The following is a 26421-nucleotide window of genomic DNA, read 5'->3' as shown; positions in this document are numbered from 1 at the left end:
TATTTAAAATCATTGTCAAAAGGAAACAAATAGAAGTGATTTTCTCAAAAAAATTCTGCTGCATATAATAAACATCCATTGATGCAGATGCAGCTGATGAGATATTTCTTAATTAGCATTTTCCTTATGGGATTGATATAGATTTTTTTTAGACATTAATAAAATTTCATGCATAATATTTAATATATATTGATATAGATATAGATATAGATTTGCATTTATTTTGATTCATTTGATATATATATATATATATATATATAAGATACTCCATTTAATACTAATGTAAATCTTACGATTTTTTCAACCCTAATAAATGAATTGGAAGAATCAATATTATTATTGAAATTATCCAAAGCCTTAATCATAAAATATGTTTGATTTAATGAAAGAAAGACATTTTCACAATATAAAATGATAACATAAAATTAAAGCTGCTTCATAATAGAATTTAGAAGGAGTGTGAAAAAATTTATGAAGTTTGGTAGCCGTCATTCGTTGCATTGCACCATACAAAAAAAATTCCTGTAGCTTTAGATGGAAGAAGATTAACTTTAAACACCAAATTCTCTTTCTCTCTCGATAGCATTTACAGCTTCCCTCCATTAAATGCAATTGCACCCTTTCAATACGCTCTGCAATAACTCTTCGCTGCCACAAATTGCTTCATCTGTTCCCTCGTCTCCTTCCTTTCTCTCTTTCTTCTTCTTCTTTATATCTGTCACTTTGTTGCTTGACCCCATCTCTTTCTGCAATCGCAACCCCAACTTCTTATACCATTAAAGCTCAGACCAAAACCTCCTGCTTTACCTCTTTCACGGCAGCCTTTAGTGGTTTACTGGCAACGAGTTTTTTTTTTTTTAATCATAAACAGATCCCAAACCGCTCTTCTTCCAGGGGCTTTTCTAGGGTTCTTCTTTGTTAGGTCAGAAATATCTATGCAACCAAGTTTTGGTACGGTATATCGTTCTATTTTCCCAACCTTTTGAACTCAAACTTCTATTTTTTTTAGTATCTCGTTTATCTTGCGTTTGTGTTCTCAAATGATGCAGGCAAGGCAAAGCCGAAGAGATATTCTTCAAGGATAAATATACTATATATTAACCGAAGGAGAGAACGATCAGAGAAAGAATCTTTCAGCTGCCAAGAAAAACCAGAGTCAGCTTTGTCTCTCATTGTTAGAAAATCTAAAGGAGAACATATATATCAATCTCTAAGGGGTCTCAACTCAAATCAAAGGACAGTACTTATATTGCTTAGAGCTTTTGGGATTCCGAAATATGCCAGCCGGAATAATGATTCCGGCAAGAAATATGCCTTCGATGATCAGTGGAAACGGGGTTAATGTTTATTGTTTTCGAACATCCTCATCAGGACTTACCCTTGGTCAGGTTAGAACTCGAGTTCTCTCTTGCATCCAATCTCTACCGTATTAAATCTATGCTTTCTGAGGGTTCTTGGGATGATTTCAGTTTTCATTTTGTGATTAATCTCTCCTTTTAACATTCTTTGGCCCCAATAGATTAATGGGTCTTTTCCCATATTACCATTTTACACTCCAAACTAAACAAAAGATCTTTCTTCTCTCCTTTTCCACTGCTTTGGAACCCAAAAAAATGTGTTTTTTGGAGTGATTTTGGTCTTTGTGTGGACTTTTTTGGCTCTTCCGAGCAGAATCCTTCTCGGTATGTGAGAAACGCGTAAAGCCTTTAGCACTGAACAGAGAAAAAGAGAAAAAGAGAAAAAGAGAAAAAAAAAAAAAAAAAAACACTCCTATGAAGTCAAATTACTGGCATAACTTGCTTTTCTCACATATAAATCTAGTCTACTATTTATAAAATACCCGTACACTCAAATTTCAAATGTTTTTTTTGTTTCCCCTTTGGTTTTTGCCTACCATTTTTTTAAAGTTGATCAGATAAGATTTTCTTTGTGTTTTTTTCCATATTCGGGAGATGAGTTTGTTTTTGAGTGGGAAAATTTTCCATTCTGATTGTTAGATTGAAAAATCATGAGCTTCGGAATCTTGAAGATCTGCAGACAATGTTCCAGCCTAACAATATGATGGAAGGTCAACTCCCCCCGCTTGAGATGACCCAAAACACATCTGAAAGTGAAATTGCTCGAATGAGAGATGAGGAATTCGACAGTACAACCAAATCTGGTAGCGAGAATCATGAAGGTGCCTCTGGGGATGATCAAGATCCTCGTCCCAAAAAGAAGCGTTACCATCGCCATACCCAGCATCAGATCCAAGAAATGGAGGCGTAAGATAAAAAACTATTAATCAAAACACATCTATTCAACAATAATACTTCATTTTTTATTGTCTTTAAGCTGAAAAGCTTCACAGTAATACTTCATTTTTTATTGTGTTTAAGCTGAAAAGCTTCTTTCTTTGAAAAATTTGTACTTTGTTGATAGATTCTTCAAGGAGTGTCCGCACCCAGATGACAAGCAAAGGAAGGAACTTGGGCGTGAGTTAGGGTTAGAGCCATTGCAAGTGAAGTTTTGGTTCCAAAACAAGCGCACCCAAATGAAGGTATAACAAACGTTTCATTTGCCCTTAACTTAAGCCTTTTGGTTTGAATTTACCAATATCTAAGAACCTGAAAGAGCTCACTGGAACTGGACCATGATAGCAGCTTGGCTCATTTCTATTTAAATTTCAATGCTTTTCATCTATAGAACCAGCATGAGCGCCACGAGAACACAGAGCTTCGAGCTGAGAACGAAAAGCTAAGGGCTGATAATGTGAAGTACAGGGAAGCTCTTAGCACAGCTTCATGCCCAAATTGTGGAGGTCCTACTGCTCTAGGACAATTGTCCTTTGATGAACACCATCTCAGACTTGAAAATGCTCGACTAAGAGAAGAGGTATCAAATAATTATTCCAACTTTAATTGCTATTGGTTTATGTAGATAAGAGTATAATCTTTTTTCCTTTATAAAAATTCTAACTAATAACTTTTAAAGGGTTCTATTATTGGTAATTATTGTTTTTGATCACCATGCAGATTGATCGTATATCAGCAATAGCTGCAAAGTATGTTGGCAGGCCAGTGGTGAACTATCCTCTTCTTTCTTCTCCTATGCCTCCTCGACCACTTGATTTCGGTGCACAACCTGGCAATGGAGAGATGTATGGTGCTGGGGAACTCCCTAGGTCGATCAATACACCTACTGAGACTGATAAGCCAATCATTATTGAGCTTGCAGTGGCAGCTATGGAGGAACTAGTTAGAATGGCTCAGATGGGTGAACCCTTATGGATGACCACACTTGATGCCACAACCTCGATGCTTAATGAGGAAGAGTACATTAGAACGTTTCCTAGAGGTATTGGGCCAAAACCTGCGGGCTTCAAAAGCGAAGCTTCAAGAGAAACTGCTGTTGTAATCATGAACCACATTAACCTTGTCGAGATTCTTATGGATGTGGTAAGCTTTTATAATATTATCCATCATCAATACCCTGAAAATTGAACAAGTCAGCAAGCAAGGCAAGAGCTAATTTTTGGGTTTCTGTTTTGAAATTCAGCACCAATGGTCAAGTTTGTTTTCGGGAATAGTTTCAAAAGCTTCGACTTTGGATGTTCTATCAACTGGAATAGCAGGGAATTATAATGGAGCCCTTCAAGTGGTAACATGGAATTCCATATTACCTTTGAGAAATTGTTTAATATATCCTTCCTACTTTATTCTGTGTTGGTAGATTTAATATTTTTGTGACATTTTCTGTATTATTTTAATTTCTCAGATGACAGCTGAATTTCAAGTTCCTTCACCTCTTGTTCCCACTCGTGAGAGTTATTATGTAAGATATTGCAAACAGCATGCAGAGGGAACTTGGGCTGTGGTTGATGTTTCCTTGGATAATTTACGCCCTAATCCAACAGTGAGATGCAGGATAAGGCCATCTGGATGTTTAATTCAAGAAATGCCAAACGGGTACTCAAAGGTAAAACAATTATATTCAAATGATCATAGTAATAATATGTGCTTTTTACTATATGGCATTTCCAATCCTATCGTTCTAGCTCAACTAATGGCTTTATGCAACATAGGTTACGTGGGTTGAGCATGTAGAAGTGGATGATAGAGGTGTTCACAGTCTGTACAAGCAGCTGGTAAGTTCCGGCCAGGCTTTCGGAGCAAGACGATGGCTAGCTACTTTAGATCGACAGTGTGAGAGGCTTGCAAGTGTCATGGCTGCTAACATTCCCACTGTTGATGTTGGGGGTAATGATAGTACTACAAATATTAAATTCCAGTTGTTAATCTTCTCCAATTCTGATGTTGAAATATTTTGAAATTTGGTCAGTCATAACAAATCAAGATGGGAAAAAGAGTATGCTGAAGTTAGCTGAGCGAATGGTAATAAGTTTCTGTGCTGGAGTAGGTGCCTCCACAGCTCACACATGGACAACATTATCCGGAACTGGGGCTGATGATGTAAGGGTCATGACCAGAAAGAGCGTAGACGATCCAGGTAGGCCTCCTGGGATTGTGCTAAGTGCTGCAACTTCCTTTTGGCTTCCTGTTTCACCAAAGAAGGTATTCGATTTCCTCCGAGATGAAACTTCTCGAAGTGAGGTATGTCAAAGCTTTTAAACAACTGTATTATGATGGCTGAAATTTAACTTATCAATTGATCAAAGCCTCTAGACTTTTGTGATGTCTTTAGTGTTTAATATTGTCAAATGAAATAATCATCCTACAACTTGGTCTTTCCTAAATACAGTGGGATATTCTTTCAAATGGTGGAGTTGTCCAAGAAATGGCACATATTGTTAATGGTCGGGATACAGGCAATTGTGTTTCACTACTTCAAGTAAATGTAAGTAGCGCAAACCAACGTGATTTTGTTGATTTATCAAAATTGTGGGTGTTTATGAAATAAATTTGTACAGAGTACAAATTCAAGCCAAAGCAACATGCTAATTTTACAAGAGAGTTGCACTGATCCGACGGCCTCTTTTGTAATCTATGCTCCTGTTGATATTGCTGCAATGAATGTAGTCCTAATTGGAGGTGACCCGGACTATGTGGCCCTTCTTCCCTCAGGTTTTGCTATTCTGCCCGATGGAACTACATCGAGTGTAGGAGGCTTTGCTGATAACGGGTCTGGTGGATCTCTTCTAACTGTTGCATTTCAGATTTTGGTTGACTCTGTTCCTACCGCAAAACTTTCTCTTGGATCAGTTGCAACAGTTAACAATTTGATCACATGCACCGTTGAAAGGATAAAGGCTTCTCTCTCATTTGAAAACGCATGAACTGCCACAGCTTTATGTAGCTAGTCAGGTATGTTAACACAAACTTTGAAGTTTTTACACCCACCAACGAGAGGTTGGCTCAATTGATAGGATCGTTCTCCTTGAGGTGAATGGTTTTGAGTTCGAGTCCAGCTAATAACCTCTTGTTTGAGTCATCTTTGAAATACACGATTTATGATCACTATTTTCTAAGCTGTCAAATATAACATATTTTATTTCGGATTTTGACACTTCAAAAGAAGTTTAACCCCTTTTTTTTCTTAATTTGGAGTAAAGAAATTTGAATCTGAACGAAAATACATGCATTTATCGTTGAATCAAAGACAACAGTATTGTGCGAGGTTAACACGTCTTTCTTTTTCATTGAATCATTTTAGCCATTCCTAAGCATTTTTTTCCATGAATTGGAGATTATTTCATATATCTATTTCTCAAATAGATTTCAAGATATTGATCATCTAACATTGCCCCTATTTTGTTTGATGCAGTGACTAACAGAAGGAGGAAAAAAGGGAAGGCAATTAAATTTAAGAACAATGGTGATGATGAATTCTGGAACCATAGAAGATGGGGTGAAGTCAAGAGCGCACCTTGCATGATCCTCTTTGACATGTTGACCTTTGTTTGGGGACCAAGAAAATTAACTGGCCCAAGCAAAAATTCATCAAGCGTTCAAGAGTTAGAGGTTCGGGAATTGACTTCCCCAATAAATTATTAAAAAAAAAAACCAAAGTGAATGCAAAGAACTTTATAGAAAGCTTTGTTGTAAAATGGTTTTAGCTTTATGTTTAGGGTTTTAGAGTTTTGTACAAGTAATGTGATTTTAGTTCTTTTTTTTCCTTCTTCCCTTTGAATGCATTTCTATGGAGAAATTTAAAATTTTAAAAAAATTCGAAATGGAAGTATTTTAAAATGCATCATTTTAAAATTTTAGCATTTATAATAATTTTGTTTGTAAAAATATATTTTAGAAGGAAATTTAATTTATTGAAACTAATTTAATGAGATAAAAAATAATATTATTAAATATATATGTATAAATAAAATATGCAATACGAGTATTATTATATCTGTAAAAATTGACTATATGACACTTAGGTGAACATATACACATAATTTGAAATAAATTTAAAAGATTGTAAATGAAACAAATAAAAATTTTTAACTTACAAATAAAAATAAAATAGTACAAAAAATAATGGACTAACAAGGCAATTTACTTTAAATATACATTTATAAGAACCATGAAAATATTTAGTATGAAAGAAGATTCCTAATCCCATCCTTGATATGTGTGGTCTGTGGATCAGATGTTGGGATCATATGAATGCATATTAATGTTCTCAACACATAAATGCAAAGATGTCATAGGGTTTTTTTTTGTTGTATGCCTACTATAAGAAAAGGAACATGATTTTATGTTGTTTGATGTATAATTCCCTATTGCCATAAAGAGAACTATCTTAAACATTAATTTCATGTTTTTCCTTTTGTTTTGCTCTATTCATTAATCCCTTTAACTAAGTATGTAACTATACACTGCTCTCCTAAATTACTCAGATTTAATTCGATCAAAACTCAAATTTAATTTATTTATTATTGAGTGAAGTTCAAATTTGAATAACTCAACTTATTGAATGAGTCGTATTTGAATATTTTAATGTTCGACTTAAGTAGTTCGCAAACTTAAATTTTTAAAATATATTTATCATTTTATTTGAAAAATTATTATTTTACCCATATATATATATATATATATATATCAATTCGAGTTCAAATTCGAGCTCAAACTCAAATTCGAACACAAAATCAAACTTTAAATTAAATATAAAAATTAAATTTATTTTTATTAAACAAATTTAATCGAACAAGCTCGAATCATTTAATTTTTATTTCAAATCGAACTCAAACTTTTTACTGTATTAATTGGATTCAACTCGAATAAACTTTTATTCTTAACTTGTTAAAGTGTTGTAAGTTTTGCACACAATTCTTAATTATCGTAATAAAATTAATCAATTATAATTCATAATTATATAAAATATATCAAAACTCATATTTATAAGTGATAAACTCCTATATAGTTCTTTAATATGATTGAATTATTATAATATTATTGTAAAAAAATTATGAATGAAATGCCTTTTCTTATGTAATACATGTACCATTGAGCTATTGACCATTGTTTTGGAATGTACTATTTTCTTCTAACGATTGTTCTTAAAATTAAATGCACTAATCAGGAAATAATCATTAGAACTCATAATCAGGAAATAATAAACAAACAAAAACATTAAAAATATGACAAGGATTACAAAAATTCCAGAAGATGGTTTTGTATTAATCTCAACTCAAGCCTTCTTCTTCCTAGCTAGTGCAGGTCCTTGGCCAATGGTTTGAGCCTCGCCAGATTGTGGAACCAGCCCTCGCAGCAAGGCCAAAACACCAAGCGCCATGAAAGGGGAGTACATCTTCAACAATTTATCTGACCCCTTCCCAGATCCCACGAGCTCCCCCAATAAAGCAGTCTGAATTTGGCACAAAATTAACAAATTAAGCATAAAATATTTAAGTGACAAAAAAGATTAAAATTTTGATTTTGAAATTTACCATGGCGGTAATGACAGAGGCACCATAGATGAGGCAAGTGGTGTTGAACCAAGGCTTGGATGCCAGAATTCCATAAATGTTAAGTAAAACGAGAGGCCACTGGAAAACCAGCTCCAGCCAGACCAGGGCCACAAAGAAATGGGGCTTTTCCACCACCAAATAATCTTGGTATTCCTCGGCGTATCGTTGCTTCAGATGGATGAGCAAGTCCGGGAAGGTGGTCTCTGGCAAAACCAATTGCGCGTCGATTAAAGGCCCCGCTAACAACATCACCACAAACGCCACTAACAGCAGCGTATCAACCACCTTGCATAGCATTCCCATTTCTTTCAAATTGGGCTCTGTTTCTAGGAAGAAGAAAAATGGGGATTTTGGATCTCAGTTTCTGAAATGTTTACGAGGTTTGAAATGGTCGACTGCACGCTGCTTTAGATTTGTGCTCACTGCCCCCTGTCCCCTGTCCCCCGATAATCTTTAAAGCTGATGCAAAGGTTTTGTGAATTGTTACTTTTGTCCTTGTCACTTTTTCTTATTTACAAAGCGGCCACTTTCTTCGAATCATTCCATGTGTAAAATAAAAGTATAAATGATATATTAATATTAGTAAATTATTTGAATTCGAGTTAAATAAAATTTAAATTTGATTTAATTATTTTTTTATTTAGTTCAAGTCGATCAATTTATCAATTAAGTTGAATTTAAATATTTTTATATTCGATTCGAATAGTTCGTGAATATAATCAAAATTTAATATTTTAATTATTTTAATTAATAAAAAATTTCGAATTTAAATTCGAGTTTAAGTTCAAACACAAATAATTAAATTTTTATCAAATATAAAAATTAAATTTATTTTTATACATTAATCGAACTTAATCTAATGAACTTAAATAATTTGATGTTTATCTTGAATCAAATTTAAATTAAAAAAATAAAATTAGATCAAATTTAAATTAAATTTTAAATTTTAAATTTTAAATTTTAAATCGAGCTAAAATTTAATATTATATCAATTTAAATTTGATCGATTATATTTTTAATCTGAATAAAAAAAATATTGTTTTTATTATAATGAAATGTAATTTGGGTTGGATAAAAAAAAAACTATCAAATCGACAAATGGTTGATTCCCGTGGTAAAGATATTGTATTCATTTTTTGTTTTCTGAATTCAATTTCGTTGAGAGACAAAAAAAAAAAAAAATTAATAAATTCACTAAATTCAACGTAAATAAATCTACTTACATAACCGATCCGTAAAGAAATGTTAGAGCGAAAACTGATACGTGGCTATGATTTCGAAAGCTCCCTTCCCCTCCTCTAATGAAATGAACATTACATTTCTTTTTTTATTTTATTCCAACACGAGTATGACGTTGTATGATACAGATTGGCTTAGGACAAGCTAACAATTTCTCATTTTTGTTCTTTTAATCCTACAAAAAAAAGGGTACGAAAATTGAGAACAATACAAACCTAGGGACCTATGTCTCCACTTGAAAGCAGTGGAGCAAATACATTGGATACATGAATTTGTATTTGTATAGATTCTATATGCAACAGATCAGAGAAAGGAAGATCCAATGGAGACCAAAACAAAATGTTTCTGTTTATGCAGGTGAACTTGCTTGTCCATCTGAGCTGTGCTTGGTCTGTTGTTTGTTATCATTACTGTTCTTTCTCTTCAGTTTCTCCTTGATCTCTGCTTCTTTCCTATCTATAAAGTCCATTATTTTCTTACTTGTTGAGCTGATGGAGGAGCGCCTTGATGACGTAGATGGTTCGATCTGCTCGACCTCCCCTTCTACGTCTTCGGGGCTATATCTGCGGTACTGAGTACAGACTCTATAGCAGAACACAATGAGAGCCAAGACGCATGCAGTGCCACAAATGAGGAATAGGCCCCAAAAGCTGCTTAGGGAGAGTTGGTTTTCATCGATTTGATTGATTTGCATTGAGCAATCGCTGTGTGTCAGCCACTTATCATGGATCTTTTGGAGATCACCATTTTCGGAGAGTTGAAGGATAGCAGTCGACAGATCAGCTGCGAGTGGGGAGTCCCTTTGGAAAGCCTGAAACCAGGAAAAAAAATCACCACCATGATCATATGTAGGAAAAGAAAATTAGAGTTGCAATGCCATACATCAGCCTAGAAGGTTCAATGTTGATACTTACAAAGCCCCATCCGCTCTTTGTAAATTCTTGCCCCACTGTCCTGTATAAACAATTGGTGTTGGATAAGAAGAGCTCAACATAAGGAAGCTCATCAACAATAGCAGCTACACCACCCTTATTCGGTCCAAGAGTAAGGGCTCTGAGATAATCTTCAGGATTTTTTAACTTAACTAACCTAGATTCTGCTATATTAAGCTCGTCGATCAAATAGTTAAATGAAAACGAACCATCTTGGATTCCAATAGGCTCAGTACTTGAGATCAAGCTATCAATCCCATGAATCCCAGATGTCAGCTGTTGCACAGTAAGTATCGATGTCAAACTAGCAGTATAGCTTGAATTGATAATCAGAACTACAAATAGCCATATGATCAGCACCAAACGTCCCAAAGTGCTCACGGTGTTTTCCCCTGTACCAAGTCAAAGCATGAAAGATTTTATGAGTTTCTAGCCTGGATTTCCTGAAGCATTACATATAATAACATAAACAGAAGCCATAAGGGACTACAATGATTTACTTACTGTGCGAGAAAAACATTGTCGAGAAGCTAAACCTGAAATTAGGAAAAAAAAATCAATATAATTACTACTATATTCTTCTAGTGAGTTAATAAGAAAGATCTCTAATTGCACTGACCATGCAAATTTCATTATGAACCAGAGCCTCGGGTTCCAGCCCCAGCTAACATGTATGGAACCATGACACACAATGCAGAGTTAAAAAGCTTACTCTCATAAAGATTTCAGCTTGATTATGCTCTATAGCACCATGGTTTTTGCAACATGACATTGTACTTTATAGGTTAGATCTAACGTGTCAAGGGATGACAAATGCACCCATTATCTTCCAATTAAATATATAGCAGCCATATATTAAATGGACTAACCAAAAAATTGTCATAAGTTGTTGGCTGGGAGGACCACGAAATTCATGATTTAACCGGTGCTCAAGAATCCACACTACAAATCCCACAAGAAGAAAGAATGCAGCAGTAACAAGCCACATTTCTTTAGTAAATGGCTTGAGGAATGCCCAAGGATTTGACTTTTCCTCTTTGACTGGTGCAACAACAACAAGTCCAGATTCCATAAAAGGCTGTGTAAAATCTACAATTTTTGTCCTGTTCGTAACAATGGTAATATCTCCAACAGCTGCATCATATTTCTAAATAGGAAAGGAGCAAGTCAAAATAGTTACTAGCACCTCAATATTGAGCAGGGAAATGAAAGCCCCAAACCATCCCACAAAATCAGATAACATAATCCAAAGGACTACCAGCTAAGCTACACCAGTTAACAATAAAACAAAATTAAAGCTGATACTCACATTTTGGGCAACCTGGTTAATGAGGTCATTATAGATGGGATTTCTTTTACCATCTCCAACTAACATATATCTGTGAGGAACAGCATATGGAAGCAAGCTTATTGCAGCTTCAAAGACATCAATGCAGTATCCTTTTACACCCTGAGGACTGTTGTCTTTCGACACAAACACTTTATAGCCTACTCGGTTGGGTACAGCAATTTGCAGTGGCTGCCCATTGTTAGGGAATACCCATCCCCTTGGTCTTACAGTATTTTCACCAGGCCATATTACACTGTAAAGATGTTGGCTGCCAGTAGAGATATTGGGAGGCTTTGTATACATGCTCTCTGGGGGAACAATTGAGAGATGAGAATAATTTGACCAATAACCAATTCTTCGAGTTCCGGTTCCAACAACATTAAGAACATCATATGCTGGATGAACTAAATGTTTATCCGGAGTATAGTGAATCTGACCGCTCAGACCAGTGAAGTTCATCCTAAGAAGTGTCTGCAGAAGTTGCTCACCTCCATTAAACACACGAAGTGATTCTAGGTGCAGCATGCTGCCATTTGTATCATGCAAATTTGGGTCATAAGAGAAAGATAAATTTCCACCTTCTTTGAGAAAAAAGTCAAGGGCATGTGCAGCCAACCAAACAGAATCATAAGCATAAAGTGCATAAGAATTGAAACCTGCAGGACCTGCACTTCTCTTATATTTTAGGTTGTTCCACCTAGACCTAAATCTCTTTTTGAGATAAGTATCCGGGGTGTAATGGCGGAGAGCAATAACCCCTTGCAAGATATTCATTGTGTCAGGATCAACTGCTTCCATTGAATCTAAGTATGAAGGAAGCCAATCTGTAGCAATCCAAACATAGCCACCACCCATCATATTAAGAGCCTTGGCAGCAGAAAAGATACTTAAACCGGTGTCAGGAGTAACATGAACTACAAAAACTCGTGACTCCATCAGGTTGACCTCAACTAGTAAGTCCTTGATCTTATTTTGGGGGTCTCCAGGGCTGAAGGCGGCCTTATAAGAAATCTTGGCACGTTTCTTGGCAAGGGCATCACCCAAAACAGAAATCCCACTTCTTCCATAATCATCATCAACAAATATTGCTATTACCTCTCTCCAGGTATAATAGTCAACTACATCAGCAATTGCATGCATCTGGAAGTAGTCGCTGTGTGTAGTACGGAGGAAATATGGGTACTGCAGGGAAGAAAGAGTGGGATCTGTAGCTCCAAATGAGAGAAGAGGGACATGAAGCTCATTAACAACATGGGAGATGACATGAGCTATTCCAGAAGATTGTGGACCAATTGCAACAACAATATCACTTTCCATCAGCTGCAAAGCTACACAAACAAGGACAACAGATTAAATTGTTATGTTTCTAGCTGATTTTAGTATTTTTCAGCCATTCTATTTTGCAGGACACTTACATATGCAACAATGCAAATTGTACTAGGTATTAGATACCAGTGCATTGTGTTGTTCCCTAGTAAAAAGGAAAGCAAATAGGTTTGCAGATCTCCGATTCATCTAGATTGTGAGTTAAATAATGTTTGTTCCTGGCGTGGCACTATGCCAGGGGAAGTAGTTTCTGATGTAATCACTATCAAAAGAAGTTATTAAAAAAATTAGCAGTGACCTAATAGATTTCTAAATTACAATAGCCACAACTTATCAGACTTTTTGGAGGCACAAAATGTAACTGCAGATTTGCAACATACAAAAATTAACATTGTTGAATAAACATAAGCATATAGATTAGAGCACTTGAGCAGGAGATCAACTGAACCAAATGTAACAGACAAAAAGGTACTCTTACCCAATGCTCATACTCTCAAGAAATTACTATATACATCTCTCTTGAGATCAAGACAACAGCACACAGCCTAATTTGTAATTTAAGCTATTAATGCAAATTAATGGAGTTCGAGGACAAGCAAAGTCCGCTATATGTCATAACAACTACAATCCTTAAGAAACATTAGCGATTATATTGAAGTTAATACTGTAAAAAATGGCATCAGATAAGGCACATACAACCTAAAGCCTTGCCCTTCTAATCGTAGCATTGCTTGACATTGATTCTGAATATACCATCAAATGGAAAAGGAAAAGCAGAAAGATACCCAACACAAAGAAAAGAGCCATTGGTTTCATTATCACAACTTCACCCGTTAGAAGATACTGATTTTCTGTCTAAAAACAGTTCGGTTTAATTTCTTAAAAGATGCATTCTATTCAGGAATGTCAACAGACAAAAACTTGTTGAAGATCGATTCAAATTGCAGGGTACAAGAAAATACCTGCCATGGTTCCAATAAATCCACTGCAATTTGTATCAAACAAAAGAAGTTTCAATTCTATCCCATGAAGAATGCTTGGATCAGAGTTGACATCATCAATAGCAGCTTGAAGTGCTGGCTTTGCTGCTCCACCAATAACTGAATTCAACGTGAACAGAGATCCAATTTTTATAACGTTTGGCTTCAAAGAAGATGACGAAGAAGAAGACCCTGAGGAAACTGATGCATTTCCAGTACTGCAGACAACTCCTAAAGGGACCCACAAGAACCAAAGACTCAACAAAATCAAAGTTCTTGTCATGAATCTTGAAATCAACAAGTCCTCTTCGATGGCTTCCAAAACAAATACTTGTAGTTGAAACCAGACCAACTATTTTCTGCCTCAAATTATCATGAACTCAAGATACCAAGCACCAGCTGCCAACAAACGTAAGCAAAAACATGAACAGCAGGAATCAAGAAGAAATTCATACAATTCTGAGGATGAAACCAACATGGGGTTTTACTAAAATTGTCAATAAAAACAAGGGTGAAAAGAACGGCTGTAGGCTTTTTTCCCAGACTCCAAATGACTAACCAAAAAAATCCAAAAAAACCCAAGCTTTTTAACACTTACAGGGTTCAAAGCCCACATGCCATGGTTTGTTAGACAGCCAAAAATATTAATAAAACCAAGGTATATTCATAAAAACAAAACTTAGGTTTAACATAATTTTACTATATTGGCTTTGTCTCGTCGATGATGAAAAGAAAACAGTAGAATTTAATAATATACAAGTGCTCAAACTGTCAGGGAAAACCTCTACATGCAAAGCTAATGAGCAAAGAAAAACAATATAAAAAAGGGAAGCAGATATTGCTGGTTGCATCACCTTGACGAAAGTGTTCTTAAAGGCTTTAAAAAATTTGGGGTAAGGGATTTTGAACAGCCAAGTAGGATGTGTTCAGTTGAAACAACTTGACAGTTCATATACTCAAAGCTTCACAACAGTGTTACAGGCTTAAGCAAGGCATATGATTCCCTGCCTGGCTGTCCCATTTTATTAATTTCTGTGTCCCCGGCTGGCAGCTCCACCTTGCAAATTCCAAGCCTTTCCTTTTTCTTTTATTTATTTATTAGTCTTAGCCTTTTGTCTACTTCTAGTTACAGTTAAAGCTTTTTGTTGAATTCTTTATAAAAGTAAAATTATTATGAGTATGATACATAATATTGATTAACATCAGTGGTTCACGTCAGGCCATGGCTGTAAACCTCATCTGATCGTATGATTGATATTTTTTTTATAATTAAAATTTTAGGTGAAGAGAGATTATTTTGTTTCAGTATTGGATTTACAAATTTTTTTTCAATAATTAGTAAATTTTAAATCTTAATTTTCCAAATTAAATATTTTTTTGAAATTTTTACTTTATTTTTTAATATTACGTGTATAAATTTTTTAAAATTTACAATCTTCAAATATTAATAATAATTTTATGTCAATTCATTTGAACGTTAATCGACTTAGAAGTTAAAAATTCAATCTTTAATAGTCGAAGATCTTGTTTATAAAATAAGCTTTTTCCTTTTTTTTTAAATATGAAAAATAGAAATAAGGGTTTAAAAGTAAAAAAAAAAAATGTGTTACACAGATTATTCGAATAGTTATATTTTATGCTTTTTCATTTTTTTTTGAAAGAAGAAATTAAAAAAACTTTAAAAAATGATTGATTCTAGTAATAAGTTTATCCCTTTCATTATTGAGTGGTCCAATTTAATTGTAATCCCCCAACGAAAAAAATCAAGGTAAAAATATTTTACTCCGGTATTGGCTGCAATTGATTGGATGATCTATTTTTTAGGGGGGCTTCCCATTGGCCAATCAAAATCTAGCCAAGTTTTTTTCATAAAAAAAAATAATAATTGAAAAGAAAATAATTGTGATTATTTTGTGGGGGCTCTGGTGGGTCCAAACTTTTAATTGTGTGAAACATGTGGGGTTTTGAGGTGTTTGGGTGGGAATTTTTGCATAAATTAAAAAAAAATATATTGACTGAAAATAAAATTGACTAAATGGGATCTTTTTTAAGGGGAAAAATGTTTTTTTTTTTTACTTACATCTTCTATGATTTTTTTTTTTCATTTATAACCCTGAAATCTACTTTCATTATTAGAAGGGGATATCAATATTAAAAATAAAAATGAAGATAATTTTATAATTTTATTAAAATTTGATTGATTTTTTACGTTGTTACCTTCTTTGTTAATAAAAATAAATCACAAAATTAAAAATAAAAAAAATTTGTCACTAAGTGTAAATGGAAACATTATAAATCATAGATGGTAAATTGTGAAATTTACCCTTTTTTACATTTTAAAGATATTTTTAGATTTTATATGAATTTAAATAATTATATATTCAAATTTATTTTTAAAATATTTTTTTACAAAAATTAAACCCAAATTAGGGTTTTGGGTTCTTTACTTGTGAAATACGTACTATTCTGCTGATGGCCCACGATAATTTTAAACGTATATCTTTCATTGTCACAAAAGAATTTGGTTTTGGTTTCACGTGGAGAATCTCTTTAAACGTAGACAAAAAATCAACCGATTAAAAACCCTAACCCAATTTTATTATTTGCAATTTGCAACTTGCAACTTGGAAATTGGAAATTTGAAATTAGAAACCCCAATTTAAAATTAAACCTAACAAAAAATTACATGAAACCCACGTTTATAATTGATAAATCTTTATATAAATATTCATCATAATTAGCTAATAGTATGATTATAGTAAAAAAAATTGCAGATGAAATGTTTGTAATAACTATTCTATCTATTTCATAAATATTGTTCTAATTTAATTTTATTGGTCAAAATTTTTTCAACTTTGCCTTTATTTATTTTAAATATATTGATAATCAAAATATAAAAAATTATTTTTCAATAACTTTAAATGAAGATGTTTTCAAATATATTTTTATAAAATATTTTAATAAAATATATTAACATACAAATGATCAAAATTTATATGATTTTTATTATTTAACAAGGATAATGATTTTTTATTATTACATTTTAGGGCTTTTGATCAAAAAGAAATGGACAAAAAAACCTACAAGAAAATCAAACTAAGATTCTGTTTTTGGGACGTCATTAGATTCTGAGTCAATCGTCAATTTGCAAACAACCATATCAAGGAAAATTCCAAGAAAAATGACATTAAACATCAAGTTACCCTAGTTTTCCCTTGGCAGGCGACAAATATAAACAATGCACGTAGGGTCCATGCATAGCTAAAGTCTTAAAGTTTATTTTGTTCTTCAAACCCTACCTCTCCTTCCATGATCTATCCATTTTTTTATTTACTATTATATATATATATATATATATATTAAAATTATATCCGTGCTTTGTTACGAGATAAATTTTGTTTTAAATTTCTTTTTTAAATTATTAATATATTTAAATATATATTAATATCATTATAATCACATTTTGTTTATAATTAATGATAATTTTAATAAAAAGAAAGAGTTAACCTTCCATTAATTATGTCAACGTTTGTGATCACCTGTGTTTGACTATAGGCAAACCTCAAAATTCCATCTTCCTTGCGTTGATTCCATGTTTAGAAATGCATGTGCAAATCGTGTTTTATTTTAGCTGTGGTAGGCATTTTCCCATATTCCGGCCAAGACTTTTCAATCAAATATTTGTATTTTAATTTGGTACAAACTAGAGATGACGGGTGAAACAAGTTTTTATTCTCCTCAAATTCAACACGATTTTATATATTAACTACTTAAATTTGATCCGTTTTGATTTTAAAGTATTATTTTTATATCCGATCTAATTTGTATATGTGTAAAATCGTAATCGATTGGATCCGAAATTTATAAAATAATATTTTTAATATAAAATATTATTTTTTAAATATAAATATAAAATTAAATAAATATATATAAATATAAATAAAATAAATAATTAAAAATATTATACATATACCATAACGGGGAGGGTGGGTTTGCACCCAACCCTGACGTTTATTTTATTTTATTTTTTTCAAAAAATTCGACTCGAAATCTAATTTTTATTTTAAAGATCTTATAAGTTTAGTTCGGATTAGATTGTCAACATTAATACAAACTAAAACATAATTTGAAATATAAATAATTGAAAGCATTGATATTCTAAATTTAAACTTGTCAATTCATGAATTAATTGAATTAAAAAAATTTAAAAAACACTCATTAATAATTAAATATTTTTAAATTTTATATTAAGTAAATATATTTTTTCAATACATTAAAATTATCATATTAATTATTGATTGTTGTATTTAATACAAAATATCAATATAAAAACTATTTTAATAAATCTTAAAAATTTGTCTTAGGAGCATTTGTTAACAAAATCTTATAAACTTATTTTTTTTTATTCTCTCAATCTTTAAAAGCCAAACGCTAAGATAATTCTTTTTAACCGTTAAAATTTTAGGAAATTTGTAGTTATTGAAAGGGAAAAATAAATAAAATGCTATAGAGACTTAAATTTATTCTCTCAATTTTATTGTTATTGAAAGGAATTTTATTCTCTCAATTTTAGGAATTTTGTAGTTATTGAAAGGGAAAAAAATAAAATGATATTTAAATTTTTTTTAAAAAAATAGCATTTTCATGCATTAATCTCATTAAATTCAAGAACAAGTATTGCATTAATTATATATATATATATATATTTAAATATCACTTTAACCATATTTTAGTTTAATTTATTTTACAGAAAATATGGTAATTCGAGGATAAAAAAATTTATAACAGAAACTTAAATTTAAAATTTAAATTTATTGAATATCAAATAATTTCATGAACCATTTGAATGAAATTCCATTCAAATTTTCTCTAAATTTAATTAGCATCAAACTTTCCAAATCAAAAGAAAAAAAAAGAAGACAAGTTTTACAGGTCAAAATTCAACAAAAATCAACACCAAAATATACATTAAGTCAAACACCGCGTCTACGTTACTCATTGGACAGATCATTTTTTTCTACTTCCCCATAACTTAAAGTCTTCTAAATTCTCAATCTATTTATGTTAATGTAATATTAATATAATTATATAATCAAATGTAATATTAAAAAGGATAAATCTCATTTACATGTCCTGTGATTTATAGCTTTTTCAGTTACATCCCTATGAAAATTTTATTCTCACTTATAATTTTGTAATTCATAAGACAACGACATCATAAATAAAAGTAATCTTATAATTTCATTAAAATTTAATTATTTTTTTATATCATTACCCTTTTTAATATCAGAAATCATAAAACCACGTAAGGTGTACGTGGAGTTAACTTCATTAAAAATTATAATATTTTAATTAAAATAATATTAAAAATTACATAAATTACGATATAATTATTTAAAGCAATGGGCTCCCCTCTTTATTTTGTTCTGAGGGAAGTGATAACTGGTACCACTCGTAACTCAGTCGTTGACTAATGTAGCGTAAAATATGAAGTCGACCAGTCTTCTTACATTAAATTCGTGTAGTACAAAATAATGACTGAAAATTTTAATATTGTTCGTGACTTGACAATGTCATAAGCTTTTCGTACAAAATTTACCAAGTATTGGTTGAATTCTAGTCGTACCAATAAATAAAAATTCAATCATATTCCGTCACGTGTAACTTTTTAATTTTTTTTTTAAATCAAGGTTGAAAATCTTAAATATAATAATTAAAAGTGATATATTTAATTCAATCATTCTTATTAAACGAAAATTTTATCATTTAATTACATTAATTTTATTTTTTTATTACCTATTTATATTTAGTTTTGGTAAAAAAAACTCAATTTACTACTTAATTTTTTTAAATTACATGTGAAGTGTTAATTATAATTTATTTTAGATAAAAATACTTTATTCTTTATTAATTAAAAGAAGAAAAGGACACAAAAAACTTTTAGTTGAATTGCAGCCTTATCGGCCAATTAAATGTCATTTAAGTTTGACAAAGACGTGAATTGAATAAGGTGAAGTAAAAAATATTTAGATAAAAAAGAATAAGAAAATAGTATTGTAATTACTAAAAATAAGAAGGAAAAAGACGTCAAAGTTGAAAGATGTGTCGCTATTTGTTTGATTGATGATGTGAAGATGAATATTTATTAATTATTATTAATACATAATTAAAGTTATTTTTAACGTCAAACGGATCAAATGGGTCTGATTTCATGAGATCATGTCAGCCTAATTGTGTCACCACGTCACTACTCTACCCAGTAGGTCTCCCCATCGTTTATTTGCTATGCCCAAAGTGGATGGTCCATGTCATATTAACCCTAAGGCTTATCTAGGACAGCTGTATCGTTCATGTTCCATCTCATTACAGGTATAAATAAAAACATCTAAGTATTATTTCATTATCTTGTTTTTTTTTATTTATATTATGTTTCTCTTTATTTTCTTTTGTCGATTTCAGATTTAAATGTTAAAAAATAACTATTAAACATATTTTCAATTTTTATTTTTAACTGTTTTTTTTTTTACTTATTTAAAATTTTTTTCCCTAACAGTTCAGCTCGACACCGACAGAAAGCAGCTAAATTATGGCAACTACCAGAGCAGAGAAAATATGGAAGAAAATACAGTACTAAAACTCAATGGCTGCAAGCAATAGTAATGTGGAATTTTGAATAAATTAAAAAGAATGAAAATGTGATTTGGACATTGAATTTGGAACTTGTGGAAATCATGTCCGAAAAAAGGGGAACGTGGGGAAGATCAGTTAGCTGAAAATCAATCAAGGGACCCAATAACAAAATTTTTTAGGCATTTTGGTCCTTCTAATCAAGCAAAGTTGGTTGCAAACTTAAAAAAAAAAAAAAAAAACTAAAAATACTAATTGAAGTGTAAAGATTTGAAGGAATAAATTCTCATGATTTACCAAGAAAAAATTGCTCATTTTTTGTTGCAAAATAAATAAATAAATAAAAACAAAGAAGAATAAGAGAACCCTTTTTCAGCTAGGTAAAGTAGGTATGGGAAATAAAGTAAAATTATAACAATGAAGAACATTTAGTAATGGGCAACTTGAATTGCCTAGGTGGTGTGAAGTGTTGTATGCATGATTTTCATTGGCTAAAATTCCTTTCCTTGTAAAAGATGATAGCTGTGGTACTTTAGAATGCTTTTAACAAAGTGAAGTTTGATTTTTCTTGACATCCAATTAGAAGGTAAACCATAAGTAGATGGAGCTTTCTTGAAGAGGCTATTATTTTATTTTATATCATTCTAACTACAAAAGCAAATGAAAATAAAAGATACATGTATATCTAAATTAACTAAAGAAGCATCCTATTTTGTTAAGGTCGGGAATATACTTGCTCATGGGTCGGACAATTCATCCAAATTTGAAATTTTGTTTAAAATTTTGTAAGATTTGGATATGAATATTAAGATCATTAAATAAGTTTAAACAAATAAATAAAACTTGATCAAAAAATAAAGTCGAGCTTAAGTTTTATCATTTAAGGCTCGAGTTCGATTCAGTCTGACTCAAAAATTAAAAAATATTTTTTTATCATAATAGGTAAAACCCATTTATTTTATTTTTTATAATGAATAAGGTCCATTTATTTTATTACTTATAATATAATAACATTTATTTTTTCTTTATACAAAACAATGATTTAATTTTAAATTAAATTCAATAAAATTAAATTAGACTCAAGCCCAAATAACTCATAAATTTAATTAAAATTAATTGAATTAGTTAAATTAATAATTTACAAAAAAAATAAAAAAAAACTATTTTCTTCAATTTTAAGTACTTATATTTTTGGTGGGTTTAGACTTTATTATTATATCTAAAAACGAATTTAAACAAAAAATGAAATTTGAAAAATTAAATCGAATCGAACCTGAACTTATTTAAAATATTAAAATATTATATTAAATTTGATTCGAACTGAACCAACAACCTATGAGCAAATCTAATTGGGAAGAGATTGTTACTCTTTTCCTTTCTCCTTTTTGTTTATTGTAAATAATTCATTTGGTGAAGCCAACAAAGTTATAGCTCAGACGACACAAGATGTGCTACAATTGAAAGGTGGTCACAATTTGGAAAGGTAGATTAAGAAATGAAAAAAGAATTAATTTGGTGAAAGATACTTTAGAATTTTCAAAATATTTTTTAAACTTCAATTGTACATGAGTCATTCACAATAAAAATGTATTTAATTCTTTAAAAAACTATATGATTAAAGTTTCAAAATGTTATTTTAGAGGTCTTGAATATAAATTTTAAAATAAACAAAATAAAATTTATGAATTGAGAGAACGAAATTTATTATGTATACAAAATTATTTTATTTATTTGTATATATTTGAGATTGACATGGATGGAAGCCTGATTATTAAATTATGAATATAATATTTTTCACTTGATATATATTTAATATATAATATATAAATAACTAAATAAATAAATAAATATACTGATAAAAGGAACGCCCTTTTTTTTTTTGGTGGACTGATAAAAGGTAAACCTTAAAATTAGCAAATTAAACACTCATGAAAATCACCCAGTTGTGTCAAATTCATACCCAAAGCCCAAAAACTTTCTTTTAGCCTTGAGCAATGGATAATTGGAAACTCTCCAAAATCGCTTATTGTACAATGTAGATAATGGATGTATGAATAACTAAATTAAACTTGAAGATTCTCAGCTTAAAAGCCTTGACCTTGCATGTCTTATTGTAGTATTTATTAACGTTTCTAATGGTTTCATCAACAACCCTGTCTTTTGACTGCATTGTTTTGGTCATTTCACGCCATTAAAGTAGCTTCAACGGTATTGGAGCCTGGTTCTCAAGCATTAGTCTATCTCTGAGGATGGTATCCTTTGGCTACTTTTTCCACGACGAGTCAACTAAATGAAACCGAGTCAGAGTTGAAGAGTGACGGTTTGTGCATTTCCTGCAAAGTTGTTAATGAATCCGTGCAGGAAAAGGCTGTCAATGATCATTATCAAAGCTAACGTCTTATTGAAGAGAGCCAGGTTGCCACGAAAACAGCTGCGCATACTAGGCACTAGCCTAATCTCGATTTCCTCAATGAGCTGTTGGAATCCAACGAGCTGGGTTGCATGTTTTCCGTCTTTGCTGCGGCTAGTTTGAAACGCTTCATCTCGTGGAGCTCAGGCTGCATGTGGTGACACTGTCCTAAAGCTATGAGCTGACAGGAATAGGCTTTGGGCGGCTTGACAGCAGCAAGAGAATTGAGCACTCGAAAGATGAAAACGGCCATCTCAATGTATCTCAGCAACAAAGGCAGCATTGGTCATTGAATCTGTGGAGGCCATAACTATGGTGGTTTGGTTACTTTTTATAGTGCATTGAAATGGACTGATCATTACCAATTGGAGAACATGTTTTCTGAATAATTGGCGTAAAAATCGATATGAACTAAAGTCCTATCATTACCCACTTTTTCTAAATTGAAACACCGTATATACCCACCGGGAAAGAAAGTTTATCATCGAACTCATCTCACATGGATTATAATTATGATCCCTCTACTTTCAGCATGTTCCACAACTAAAAAAGGCAAACCAAAGTGGGAAAACAATGTTAGAGTAAAATACTAAAATGGTTGTAGGATCCTATTTAGTTCGAATTCAAGTCCATTGAACTTGATCCAATAAAATTTAGATCTAAGTCCAGTGAACCTGATTTAGGATCTAATTAGTTGGCTCCAATGAGCTTTTATTTTTATTATTATTATTTAATATATATTTATTTTTATTTTATCTATTAATATTTTTATTATTTATCTGTTTTTATTATTTATTATTATTTATCTATTTCTTTTATTTATCTAATTATTTTTTTTTGTTATCTATTAATATATTTATCTTTTTATTTTGATTAATTTTCAGTTAAGATTAAGATAAAAAATTTGGAATGAATTTGACTGTGATTTGAGAATTGGCAGAATTGTGATTAGATTCAAAGATGAAATCCAAATCCCAAAAAGAGTTGGGATTGATCAGAAACTCTTCTGATCAATCCCTATAAATAGGTGCTGGAAGAACAGAAGAAAACACACAGAAAAACACAGACACAGAGAAGAAAGGGAAGCTAAAAAGGGTTTTTGTGGGTTAGAATAGTTCTAGGAATCGGTGAAAAATTTTTGGAGAGTTTTTTGCGAATTTTTTTCTGAAAATTTTTGAAAAATTTTCAAATTTCGATTGAATTTTTCGACGAAGGTTGAATTTTTCGATGACTTTTCCGGCCAAGTTTGAATTTTTCGGCCAACTTTCCAGTTTTCGACGACTATTTTCAGAAACTGATCAATTTTTCGACGAACTTTCGATGAAAAACCCATATTTCGACTAAAATTTTCAGAATCCATGTGAGATTCAACATGAGTTTTTCGTGGTTTAGAGAGAAATGAAAAGAAAGGAAGGGAATAGAGAAAGAGAGGGAAGGAGAAATCTGTTGAAAAACAAAGGGATTAGCCTTTTATACCTGTCGAAAAAGACGTCGTTTTAGCGTTACTGTTTCCAAAAAATCCGTGCCTTTTACCAAGATCCGACCTGACCCGAGCGTCAACTCGTTTTCGACCCGCTTGCGACCTGCGTCTCTGAGCCGTTAGCCAAGCCGAGCCGAGCCGACACCCCCGAGCCTCGTCTCCGAGCTGTTTTTCTTCCTCAAGCTGAGCTGCTAAGCCGAGCCGTTTTCATGTTTTTTTTGTTTTATTTATTTATTTATTTATTATTATTATTATTATTAGATTAGATTTGTTTAATATTTTATTATTATTATTTTATTCTTATTCTTATTTTTTTTATTTTTCTTTATTTTTATTATTTTATTTTATTTTCTTTAAATAAAATTCTAAAAAGGATTTTTGAGGAAAAGTTGAAAGTATTAATTTTTCTTGAAAATAAGCTTTCTAAAAAATATTTTTGAAAAAAAATTGAAAGTATCAATTCTCCTTAAAAATAAGTTTTCAAAAATAGATTTTTGAGGAAAAGTTGAAAGTATCAATTTTTCTTAGAAACAAGTTTTCAAAAGTGAGTTTTTGAAAAAAAGTTGAAAGTATCAATTTTTCTTAAAAATAAGTTTTCAAAAATGAGTTTTTGAGGAAAAGTTGAAAGTATTAATTTTTCTCGAAATTAAAGTTTTCAAAAAAATATTTTGAGAAAAAGTTGAAAGTATCAATTTTTTCTGTATAAAAGCAATCATTTTTTTCTTCCTTTTTATTTTCTTGAATTTTCTTTAATGTTAAATAATTCGACAACAGAGCCTCTGCAAGTGAAACAGTAGTTTTCTTACATACTCTTGAGGTGTGAGAATTTTTTCAATTTTTTGCTAAAAGTATTAAAGTCAATTGAGAATAATTTTTAATAATTAATTACTTGATAAATTTTTAAGGCTTATTGGATAACACAAAATTAAGCTGGTACCATCTTTCGATGGGCATTGTGAGGGTGCTATAACCTTTCTCACACATAACTGAATTCTTGAATCCTGTTTTGGTTAGTAGACCTGAACCTATTCTTTTAGGGACCCTTAAACTTAGGTGTTCCCTGAAAGGATAGATTCTTTAGGTGGTCAATCGCACCTAGATAAAAAAGATTGGTGACGACTCCTTCAAGTCAATGTCTAGCGATAGATCCTCGATCTAGACGTTATGATCGCTTGGCGACTCCACTGGAGACCTCTGAGAGTCAGGCCAGCAAATAAATTTGTGTTATCCAAAAGCTTAATAAAATTAAACCTTTTTGTATATATTTTTTATTCATTCATGTTTATTTACTTTATTAATTATGTCATTCATATGTAAATGCATAACATGAGCTCTATACTCGAGCTTCGTCCCTCTAGGAGGGAGTAAAGTACCTATTGCTTTCGTGAAGATTAATGCCTCCGTAGTGGCTAACGAAATACTCCTACTTAAATTGAACTTTTTTCGCTTGTAGCCTATAATGGGTGAAGATTGGGGTGCCTTACTAGTCTGTGACGGACAATGATGTAAGAAGCAATTTGGAAACCTTTAGACTTTAACCTTGAATCACATATAGTGAACCTTAGAAGTACCTAAACCTAAGATAGAGCTCTTTCTACCTAATGATAGATATACACTGAAACTAAGACACAAGAAGAATGTTTATCTAATCATTTTATTTTTTTGGTTTTGTGCATCATTTTTATTATCATCTGTAACATTATGCATCGGTATCACTTTCAGTTCATCTGTGAAACTAACTATTTTGTTTGTCTGATTTTGTGCATTTGTATTATTTTCATGATCATGTTTTAACATTATCATTTACATCCATTTCATATTAGATTTCATGCATGAAAATGTACATTTCATTCGTGCATCAACGTATCATACATAAAGCATAGAATAACATTTTTAATCATAATTATGATGCTAAAGGTTCGAGGATAGCTCAATCTAGTGAGAACCCTATCTATCGATACAACATAAGATCCAGAACTAAATAAATAGAGCAAAAAAGATTCTCACCGATTTGAAAAACTGAAAAAAGCTCAAGAAAATATTGAGAATGAGTTAAGTAAAATTTTAGATGCTCTCAACAAATTAAATAAGAAGAAATGAGTAGAAGAGAACACAAGCCAACAAGGCCCTGCATCGCAAGAAGTGACTGACCTCCTATATCCGTCTGGTTTTGATCCACCTCAACCTCATC

General features: G+C 31.5%; 3 protein-coding genes across 3 annotated transcripts; 1 reads left to right on the top strand and 2 right to left on the bottom strand.

Annotated features, from left to right (window-relative positions):
• Positions 1–540: 540 nt before the first annotated feature.
• Positions 541–6199, top strand: LOC111286944 (homeobox-leucine zipper protein HDG2-like). The gene is made up of 13 exons (XM_089760570.1): positions 541–951; positions 1050–1388; positions 1998–2264; positions 2422–2539; positions 2686–2874; positions 3015–3437; positions 3538–3639; positions 3757–3957; positions 4064–4238; positions 4321–4592; positions 4741–4836; positions 4910–5303; positions 5764–6199. The coding sequence occupies exons 2-12, from the start codon at positions 1342–1344 to the stop codon at positions 5273–5275; spliced, it is 2256 nt and encodes a 751-aa protein (XP_089616696.1). The 5' UTR covers positions 541–951; positions 1050–1341; the 3' UTR covers positions 5276–5303; positions 5764–6199.
• A 1302-nt stretch (positions 6200–7501) lies between these two features.
• LOC111286946 (uncharacterized) lies at positions 7502–8328 on the bottom strand. Its single transcript, XM_022877080.2, has 2 exons — positions 7886–8328; positions 7502–7803 (listed from the first exon to the last, which is right to left on the bottom strand). The coding sequence occupies exons 1-2, from the start codon at positions 8207–8209 to the stop codon at positions 7627–7629; spliced, it is 501 nt and encodes a 166-aa protein (XP_022732815.1). The 5' UTR covers positions 8210–8328; the 3' UTR covers positions 7502–7626.
• Positions 8329–9279: 951 nt separating this feature from the next.
• Positions 9280–14635, bottom strand: LOC111282595 (glutamate receptor 3.4-like). The gene is made up of 7 exons (XM_022870744.2): positions 14568–14635; positions 13696–14112; positions 11387–12735; positions 10947–11224; positions 10582–10613; positions 10060–10469; positions 9280–9956 (listed from the first exon to the last, which is right to left on the bottom strand). The coding sequence occupies exons 2-7, from the start codon at positions 13994–13996 to the stop codon at positions 9495–9497; spliced, it is 2832 nt and encodes a 943-aa protein (XP_022726479.1). The 5' UTR covers positions 13997–14112; positions 14568–14635; the 3' UTR covers positions 9280–9494.
• Between the last annotated feature and the right edge of the window lie 11786 nt (positions 14636–26421).

This window comes from Durio zibethinus, chromosome 5 (assembly GCF_047325235.1).
Source record: "Durio zibethinus cultivar Kanyao isolate XHJ-2024 chromosome 5, ASM4732523v1, whole genome shotgun sequence".
Lineage (NCBI taxonomy): Eukaryota > Viridiplantae > Streptophyta > Magnoliopsida > Malvales > Malvaceae > Durio > Durio zibethinus.
This window is presented reverse-complemented; position numbering and strand designations above follow the sequence as displayed.

Coding starts and splice junctions, on each gene's coding strand:
- LOC111286944 (XM_089760570.1), top strand. CDS start 1,342: ATGTTTATTGTTTTCGAACATCCTCATCAGGACTTACCCTTGGTCAG. Junction 1,389..1,997: donor CAGGACTTACCCTTGGTCAG/GTTAGAACTCGA, acceptor TCTGATTGTTAG/ATTGAAAAATCATGAGCTTC. Junction 2,540..2,685: donor ACAAGCGCACCCAAATGAAG/GTATAACAAACG, acceptor TTTCATCTATAG/AACCAGCATGAGCGCCACGA.
- LOC111286946 (XM_022877080.2), bottom strand. CDS start 8,209: ATGGGAATGCTATGCAAGGTGGTTGATACGCTGCTGTTAGTGGCGTTT. Junction 7,804..7,885: donor CCTCTGTCATTACCGCCATG/GTAAATTTCAAA, acceptor TGCCAAATTCAG/ACTGCTTTATTGGGGGAGCT.
- LOC111282595 (XM_022870744.2), bottom strand. CDS start 13,996: ATGACAAGAACTTTGATTTTGTTGAGTCTTTGGTTCTTGTGGGTCCCT. Junction 11,225..11,386: donor TTAACCAGGTTGCCCAAAAT/GTGAGTATCAGC, acceptor TTTCCTATTTAG/AAATATGATGCAGCTGTTGG. Junction 10,614..10,946: donor CAACTTATGACAATTTTTTG/GTTAGTCCATTT, acceptor TCCTAATTTCAG/GTTTAGCTTCTCGACAATGT.